The sequence below is a fragment of the Camelina sativa genome, chromosome 1 (genome assembly GCF_000633955.1).
Source record: "Camelina sativa cultivar DH55 chromosome 1, Cs, whole genome shotgun sequence".
NCBI lineage: Eukaryota > Viridiplantae > Streptophyta > Magnoliopsida > Brassicales > Brassicaceae > Camelina > Camelina sativa.
The window spans coordinates 7986544-7996226 of record NC_025685.1 but is presented as its reverse complement, the minus strand read 5'-3'; the positions used below and the strand labels follow the sequence as shown (position 1 = coordinate 7996226).

The window sequence follows — 9683 nt, the reverse complement described above, 5'->3', positions numbered from 1 at the left end:
TTTTTTTTTTTTTTTTTGTTTAGGGTTTCCTCGCCGAACCATTTCGCTACTTGCTAGATCTCTGAAGGTGTTAAAGCGCCATGGAGAATGTGAAAAGAGACAGGCAAGATATGGAAGTGAACAACACCATACCGCCGAGGAAGCCTCGTGTACTACTTGCTGCTAGTGGGAGTGTCGCTGCTATCAAATTCGGCAATCTCTGTCATTGTTTCACCGAATGGGCAGAAGTGAGAGCCGTCGTTTCCAAATCATCTCTTCATTTCCTCGATAAACTGTCCCTCCCACAAGAAGTGACTCTGTACACTGATGAAGATGAATGGTCAAGCTGGAACAAGATCGGTGATCCTGTCCTTCACATCGAGCTTAGACGTTGGGCTGATGTTTTGGTCATTGCTCCTTTGTCTGCTAACACCTTAGGAAAGGTAAAACATCTTTTAACCCACTCTACTTAGCTTCAATTGTGTGAATTGTGGAACATTCAATTGTGTGAATTGTGGAACTCATGGAATCTTTTTTTTTTTCCCTTACCTTTATAGATTGCTGGTGGGCTCTGTGATAATCTTTTGACTTGCATTATACGAGCTTGGGACTACAGCAAACCACTTTTTGTTGCACCAGCGATGAACACATTGATGTGGAACAACCCTTTCACTGAAAGGCATCTTTTGTCGCTTGATGAACTGGGAATCACACTCATTCCTCCTATCAAGAAGAGACTGGCCTGTGGAGACTACGGTAATGGCGCTATGGCTGAGCCCTCTCTTATCTATTCCACTGTCAGACTCTTCTGGGAATCGCAGGCTCATCAGCAAAGTGGTGGAACTAGTTAAACCATGGTTTCCACATGCATTTGGTGCTGTTTCACTATCTTAGATAATAGATTCTATCTGTCGGTACGCTTTTCTTGTATATCTTAAAATAGCTGTCTGGATTTATGTTTCTGGAGGAGTAGAATTGTTTGTTTCTTTCCTCGCTCTTAACTCTTTTAAGTATTGTCTTCAATTCTGCTGATTATTCACCTTTCTGAGCTTACTGAATTTTAGAATTTGCCGGCAAAAATCTGACAGAGAAACAAACAAAGCAACTTCTTTACTCTCACACAGCGTTGGTAAAACCAATTCTCAGATCAGTAGTCAGTGTTTTCCTTCCCCCAGTGATCATGATATCAGAAGCCACGAATTGCTTGAGAACCAAAAACATGTATAGCTTTTGAAACAGCCTATTCGAGGATGCAGAGTTTAAAATTAACTATCTCCTTCCACAGCTAGAATCATGTAGTTTATTTAGTATCCGCCATGTCACAGCATCAGGAGCCTGACCGTTCGTCCTCATCTCCACCAACATCTCGTACGCTACTCTGTCTTCAACCCAATTCTGCTACACTCATCAATCACAGTATTATAGCACACAACATTAGGGATTGCTCCAGAATCTGCCAGGTCATATAGGAAATGGCAAGCATCAACTACATAGCCAGACCGACAAAGCCCTTTGAGAAATGCCGCATACACAAACACATCATGTCTGCCTGATGGCCATATCACATCATCCCAGAACTTCTTCGCCATATCCACCTGACTAGTCACGAACAACCTGTCAATGATTATAGCATATGTAGTACTATCCGCAGTCACACTCGCCTTTTCCATCTGATCAAACACACGCATAGCTTCATCTCCCTTATGGAGCTTGAACAACCCACGTATAACAGCATTGTATGTAACAACACCTGGCTTAATCTTCTTCTCTGGCATAACCCGATTCAACACATCCAGAGCTTCTTCTGCTCTTCCTTGAGTGAGCAAGCCACACATAACAGTAGTTAAAGTCACAGCATCTGGTGCACAGAACTTCCCTGTCATCATATCACCTAGAACTTGCATAGCATCATCCACCCTACCCATCTTGCAAAATCCATTAATAACTGTGTTAAGTGTATACTCATCAGGCCTACAGTCTCCCTGAAGCATACTGACCAGTACATTCAGGATCTCAGTCGGGTTATCCATCACGCAGAGAGCTCGTAGATAGATATTATAGAATCTAGTTCTATCCACTCCTTCTTTTCTCAACATCAGCTCTAGAACATTCCTCGCTTTACCAACGTCCAGTTCCTTGCACAGACTCTCCACTAGGAGCTTATAAGTATACTCGGACGGAATAAACCCAAATTCAGATCCCTCTTCTAGCAACTGATAAGCCCTCATACAACCACGATCCTTGCACAAACCATGAATGATAGCATTGTATGACGTTCTTCTCGGTAACAACCCTTTACTCTTCATTATATAAACAATCCTCGCAGCTCCATGGTTTCTCCTGTATAGACACAAGGAATCTATCATATGCCCGTAAGCAAATTCAACGTTCACGGAGTCGCGTTGTGGCATGTTCTCTGCAATCTCGAAGACGTCATTGAAGTACCCTTCCTTGCACATAGAATCAACGAGATTCGCAAAAGCTGCTGATTTAACTGATGCATCAGTCTCATTCTCCATGTATTCCCAGAGTCTTTTCATCAGCTTCCGTCCCGTTTCAACATCTCTCATTTTCAATAACCCACCAATAACAACACTCATTGTGAGAGAATTACGCCTTACGCCTTACGCCTTACGCCACGCGCACGCATTTCGTCGAACAGTTTATGAGCAGCTCTAACCTCTCGAATCTCGAAGTAACCACCGATCAAAGTTGTGTAAGTCACAACATTTGGGACATGTCCCATGTTCCTCATATCTCTTAACATCACACGCGCATCGAAAACCCTACGAATCAAACATAACTGATTGATCAAACGGTTGTAATTCGTCAACGATGGCACGAACTCTCTCTTGACACCGATCAAACGGTGAATAACACTCAACGTACTGTCCGGAGATCCCAAGTCTAGCAATCTCGCAACGATAACATTACAGGTTCGCTCATCTGGGATAAAACCTGAATCGACGAAGAGGAGACACCGACGGTGAGCTTCGTCGAATCTTCCGGCGTCACAGAGAGCGTGGATCACACTGTTGAGGTTAAGCGAATCAGGATGATAACCACGAAGGCAGAGACCGTCGAGAATACGAAGAGCTTCGTCTGGATTCTTCTGTACGGCGCAGATACTGTGTATTCGTCTTCTCCAGTAAGCTTTATCGGTTACACTGCGTCGACGATCTTCAGCTTCTGTTGGATCATCTTCTCCTCCTTCGCTGTTTATTCGAGCTTCGACATTATCAGCGATCATTACGGAGGCAGATGAGAAAGAGTGGGGTTTAATAGAGAAGAAGAAGAAGAAGCCATTGTGTCTGGCTAGAAGTCGAAGGCGAGTGACGAAGATCATAACTTTTTTTTGCAGCGAGCGATCTCTCTGTTTCTCTTTACACTGACTTTTGTATAAATAAGAAAAGACTTATTATCATATGTTTTATGTTTTTTTATCCTCTTATTGTTATATGGGCTTTCATTGAACCCAAAAGCTTGACGTTTGTAGACCCAATCCATTAAATGTTCGGATAGTTGGAAAAACTAAAGATATAGTATTTTTTTTTTTAAAATAAAAAATTAAACTGTAGTACGAATTTATTTTCCAGTATAGTATTTATTTTCCAGTATAGTATTTAAAGATATAGTATTTTTTTTTCCAGTTATACAATTTATTTTCAATTTTTCTAAAAAAAAAATTATTAAAAATTTTCTAAAGAGATTAGTCTATGTTTTAAATTTGTTAAATGAATAACACTAAATTATTTCAACTAAGAATTTTAAAAACTCATAGACTGTAACTGACTTTGTAATATACTGTATGTACATGTGTGTGTGTGTGTGAAATATCTAGCTTGGAAAATATCTCTGTTAAAGAGAAATGTAATGATTCATACGTGCGTGAGAATTCACGTATGATATAAACTAACTTTGCTTCGGAACAAATTTGATCATATATGAATGATTTAATTAATACACAATCACTAGCAAGCCACCAATAATATATATATATATATATATGCGTGTGAAGAACATTTTGATTAAAATTTATAATTGACACACTAATATGAGATGATTTAGGATATGTCACTGTAAACAATAGTTTTTCATCATCACATAAACATTAAAACAAGTAAGGAAAAGAAAAGGATATGATCGTCTAGTTCCAAAACTTAAGATTAGAAAATTTTCTAAAAAAGGAGAAAAAACAAAAGGATTAAGGGGGCTTGGGAAAAGACAGAAAAGGGGGGATTTAAGATCCCAAAGAGAAGAAAAAGAAAGGAAAAGGGTTTTATAGAAAAGTGGGTTTGAGAGAGACAAAGGAGATGAGGTGAAGAGTGTAAAGGAGACAAAGCCTATATATGGGGCAGTTGAGAACAAGAATAATAGTGAAAGCCACCACACACACACATATATCATATGATCTCATGCATATTTCATAAAAACAAAAGATCACTCTAATACTACTATATAATAATACTCAGTAAAATATATGGAGGTATACTATATATATATATATATAATATATGGAGGAAAAAAAGAATGAAAGAAAAGGAGTGATGGGGAGAGATGGGAGAATGTAACGTCGCTATAAGCTCCTTCGCATCTCCCCATATCATTCATATCATATCATATCATATCCCCCAGAATTCCACGCCTCTCTCTCCTCTCTCACTAGCTAGTCAACCTCATCTTCCTTCCTCTCCTTTTCTCTCATGATATCTTCCTTCTAATAATAGCCACTAATTCTTATGGTACATATGAAGCTAAGATTGTATCTCCAAAAATAGCTTAGTGAAATTTGATATAGATGATCAATGAATTTATTGACTAATTGGTTAATTAATAGTGGTTTGTTGTACGTGCTTGCTTTAGAGGGATAAACTCAACTTAATATATGTGGTTGGGAGGGAAGTTAATATATTTGTATGTCAGTTTTATGTATAGTGGTTAAGTACTTTCATCATCCCAAGTGTAACCACGGTTTGAATAGTATTTTTAGTGGTTCACATTGTTCATGAAAGCTTTATCTTTGCAAGTAAAGATATACAGTATATGGGCTTAATGTCTATGAATCTATTACATGTCACATTAATCGTATTGTGTATAAAAACCAAAATAAAATAAAGAAATAAACCATATAGATTACTACCTACATATGTAGTATATGATATGATAAAATTCCCTCATGGAAAAGTATAAACACGTTTACTATAAGCAGGGATTATATATGATGCTATTTTTCAATAACCAATTAATTGACTAATAACTGTGCATGATTTGGCAACCAGCCGGGTGTAGATTTTAAGAAAATAAAATAGAACAAATACAACAAAACAAAGAAATGTATAATATTCATATGAACAATGTTAATATTTTGGAAAAAAAAGGAATGTGTTAGACTGCCTATTTCTTTCTCTATATATATATGCACACATGTATGTGGTTACAAACCGCATTTTCATGCTCTCATTCACATATATGTACAAATATATCTCAACTTTATCACTCGACTTCAAAGCCAAAATAGCCAATACCTCTTTCCACCATTTGTCTATTTCCTCCTTCAACCATATATCATTTACATCTCCTTGACTTCAGAAAAAAAAAACCTAATATATAATTGTACTGCTCTTCTCTCTCTCTCTCCCTTCAAGTGAATAAAATATATCAAAATGTGGACGATGGGCTACAACGAAGGAGGTGCAGATTCCTTCAACGGAGGAAGAAAGCTTCGACCACTCATCCCACGCCTCTCTTCTTGTCCCACCGCCTCCCCAAACACCAACTCTGACCACCGCTTTAATATGGGTGAGATCATCCTCTCTCATTCTCTCTCTCTCTCTCATTCGGCCCCTCTCTCTTTCTCTTGTTTGTAATGCTCACTTTCTTTATTGTTATGATTTTCACAGCAGTGATGACGATGAAGGCGGAGCAGAACAAGAGAGAGCTGATGATGCTAAACTCAGAACCTCAACATCCGCCGGTAATGGTGAGCTCACGGTGGAATCCGACGCCGGATCAGTTAAGGGTTCTTGAGGAGTTGTACGGACAAGGAACAAGAACTCCTTCTGCCGACCACATCCAACAAATCACCGCACAGCTACGACGGTACGGGAAGATAGAAGGCAAAAACGTTTTCTACTGGTTCCAAAACCACAAAGCCCGCGAACGCCAGAAACGGCGACGACAGATGGAAACTGGCCACGAAGATTCAGTCCTTACAACAACGAGTCTTGTCTCAAACCACGGATTCGACAAGAAGGACCCGCCAGGTGAGATACCATATATATATAGAAAGATATATAACTAGAGGTGGTCGCTTACATGTCAAACAACTAGAGTCTTTTTGTATTAAATGTCATATTTTTGGGTTGATTAGACATTTTGCTTCGATATTGACATTTTTTGACATTTAATTTAATTTGAATTTTGCAGGTTACAAGGTTGAACAGGCCAAGAACTGGATACGTTCGGTCGGATGCGACACACAGCCAGAGGTATGTATATCGATACATGTTTTTTTTTTTTGGTTAAAAACTTAAAAGTACTTGGTTGGTCTCCTGTTGGGCGCATGAAAGGGCATTTAATTAAGTGTAGTGTATAATTAGCATATGATTACAAATAGAATCTCATAAGAATAAGTGAATTCTTCTTTTGGAAGTTTGGGTAAGTTTGAAAGAAAAACAACAAATTAAGGCAGGGAAGATGAGGCGGTGGAAAGTTAGTTTATCGGGAAATGCAAATAAGCCTTTAAGTAAAAAAATATTCTCAGCATATAGTACTCTATAATTGTAGGAGTATTAAAACTAGTTATTTCGTTTATTAAAAAAAGAAGAAGAAGTAATTAATGGATTTATCCAAAAAGCTGCAGAGACTTTCCTTTCTGTCGGGACAAGCTGCTACGTACGATCGATCCTTTAGATATGTCTTCTTGTTTTTCCTCAAAACCTCTAAATATTATTAATGTGCCTTTTACACTCCAACTCATGCTTGAATAGACTGTTTTGACCTTGGTCTTTAACGGTCTCATTCTCCTTCACCCTTGTCCCTATCTGGAATTTGTTTTGACTGATTAATTTTGGGTCTGTGTGTGTTTGATGGGGATTTTTAAGCATAAAGTTTGTCGGCTTGCCTAGAGATTTTGACTTATTTGTTACCAATTTTTACATTTTCCAATTCTAAATAAATTGACTAATATGAATAATGTTATTTTTATTTTTTTGGATAATTAGACACTTTCCCATGATGATCATCAGGAGCAGCCAGCGAACATACGGGTAGAGCGCAATGGTCGTTGTGGAGGTGACGAGAGACGAAGCTTTTTAGGGAGGAACGTCACGTGGCAGATGATGCAGTTGCCACCTGGACTCTACCCTTCTTCACATCATCATCAGCGGAACCTCATTCTCAATTCAACAAATGTTTCCTCCAACATGATCTCCACTAGCAATGTTAATACTGTTTCTGCTGCTAAAGATTCGGTCTCGTTTTCACCTGTGCTTTTAAGCACGAGAGAAGCAACGAACGCAGAGACTTGTCGACGCAATTATGATGACAATAAAGGTCAAGAACGTCATGAAGAATGCTCCAACGGTGACTCGGATCATCAAGAACAGACACTTGAGCTGTTTCCATTGAGAAAAGAAGGGTTTTGTAGCGATGATGAGAAAGAGAAGGAGATCAGTGGCATTCACTGTTTCTATGAGTTTCTGCCATTGAAGAACTAACCCTAATTGATGTCTTTCAAGAGCAAGACCTTTTTTTGTGTTATTAGATGATTAGTTTAATTAATCAACCAAGTTGGAGAGAGAGAAAAGGGGTTACTTATTTAGGGTTTTGTCTGGGAGTGAGCGCAGGCGTGTCTTTATGGTGTTGATGTTAACATTTCATAAGGGCTTGCCTTAAAATGCACTTTGGACCACTTTCTTTAAATATTAAAAATGAACCAAACAAATTTAAGAAAATAATCGAATGACATTTGATTTTCTCATTAGTTTTTCTTTTGTGTGGATGTGATGAATTAGGGTTTGGATCATGAAACTTGCTTGATTTGGTTGGTGAATGAAGCTGTTTTGGTGCACTGGTGATGGGATCAAGTGTTACGAAAATAGGAACTCGTTACTCTACATCTTTTTTTTCTTTTACCCGTTAAATCTTTATATCTACACACTCATAATCTATATGTACTATTATATGTATATGCATAATGCATATGTCAATGTAGGCATCTGTTCCTATTAGTTATAAATGCGTGAGAGACAAAACGAATTGGGTTGATGTTGAAGTGACTAAGAGAATGGGGAAAATTAAATTGGTTAATTTGGAACTTGTTTTGTTTTCTCTCGCTTGCATGCTAACAAAATGCCTTTACATATGCTATTTATGTATACATTAACTTCCTCCTATTCAACGTCCCTCTCAACCAACAATTTTACTTTGTATTTGCATTTAACATTTAAATTTCATCACATATTTCTTTTTTGGGTTCATACCCTACTAAACTACACAAAAATATTTCACTTAAATCCGAGTATTTTGTTTATTTTTTCTATATACACACATTTTTTTAATTAGAAATAGGAATAATTTTTTAATAACTTAGATTAAGAGTACGTACAATATTAACTACTCTAATTTGTAATAATATTCCGATAAACTAAACCATTTTCTCTTTGATTTTGTACTTTGTAAACACTTCGATGCTAAAGGTTGATGTCTTCTTACTTCTATGCTCTTACAATTTTTATTTATATTTAAAAAGCTACTGTTTGACACAAAATAATTGTAATTAGTTCATCACAATATATATTATTAACGAATGGAGGTAAAGTAGCCTACCCAATATAATTTTCAAATGGGGGAAAAGACAAAAAAAAATATGAGAGTGGGGAAGTGGGAACGTGAGAAAAGGAAAGAAGAGCGACTTTTAGAGGAGAGAAGAGACAAGACTTAAAAGAAAAACAAAATAACTGAATAGCTTATTCATAGAAGAAGCCCTGACACTTTCCTTTCTCTTCCCAAAGATTCATTCATTCTTTTATGTCTCTTTGTACGATTCAATGAGACCTTTTTCTTTATTAATAGTTTTAGATGCAAGATCCATAGTAAAAAAAATTTGTTTGCATTGCTTATTTTGATGCATTATCATTCCCTTCGTCTCACTTTGTATTTGGCTTTATTTCATTTTCATGATGATTGAGTGTTTGTGATTCTTGCGAGCATGAAAGTAAGCAAAAACAAAAAAACATGACTTTAATTATACGAAAAAGTAAAAAAACAAGAAGAGAAACATATGAATGGGTACGTACGTCGTATATAGTCAATATATTATTGTTGTTAGGAAATAAAGAAACACGAATCTTCTCGTGAATTGTAACGAAGATTAATGGTAAAGTGTCATTGTACGATATAATCTTTTGGTTATTCCCATGGATCGTAAAAAAATCTCTGTCTCCTCCTTTGATTCACCATAGTGTCATCTGTGACGTGTTATAATAACACTATATATGCATTTATGACCAACGTGGAAAAGTTACATATATCTACATATGATTTGAATAGTAGTTATTGCACGAAGCTGAAGGTGATAGGGTTTCTACAAGAGTATATATAGTTTATAGTTTTATACTAGCTAATAGATACAATGCTTGACATTTTCATGCATGGATGGTTTTATCCGTGGGTAATTCGTATTTGTCTTTAGCTACAGAAAC

General features: G+C 37.0%; 2 protein-coding genes and 1 pseudogene across 3 annotated transcripts; 2 read left to right on the top strand and 1 right to left on the bottom strand.

Annotated features, from left to right (window-relative positions):
• LOC104782915 (phosphopantothenoylcysteine decarboxylase) lies at positions 7-1014 on the top strand. Its single transcript, XM_010507981.2, has 2 exons — positions 7-422; positions 537-1014. The coding sequence occupies exons 1-2, from the start codon at positions 81-83 to the stop codon at positions 828-830; spliced, it is 636 nt and encodes a 211-aa protein (XP_010506283.1). The 5' UTR covers positions 7-80; the 3' UTR covers positions 831-1014.
• On the bottom strand, positions 1121-3347 carry LOC104782906 (annotated as a pseudogene).
• Positions 5469-7970, top strand: LOC104782885 (WUSCHEL-related homeobox 1-like). 2 transcript variants are annotated; one of them, XM_010507956.2, is made up of 4 exons: positions 5469-5778; positions 5883-6242; positions 6406-6467; positions 7203-7970. In XM_010507956.2, exons 1-4 carry the CDS (start codon positions 5643-5645, stop codon positions 7695-7697), a joined length of 1053 nt encoding a protein of 350 aa, XP_010506258.1. In that variant the 5' UTR covers positions 5469-5642; the 3' UTR covers positions 7698-7970. The 2 variants fall into 2 exon arrangements, with proteins under 2 accessions (XP_010506258.1, XP_010506251.1); XM_010507949.2 differs by having other exon boundaries at positions 5880-6242.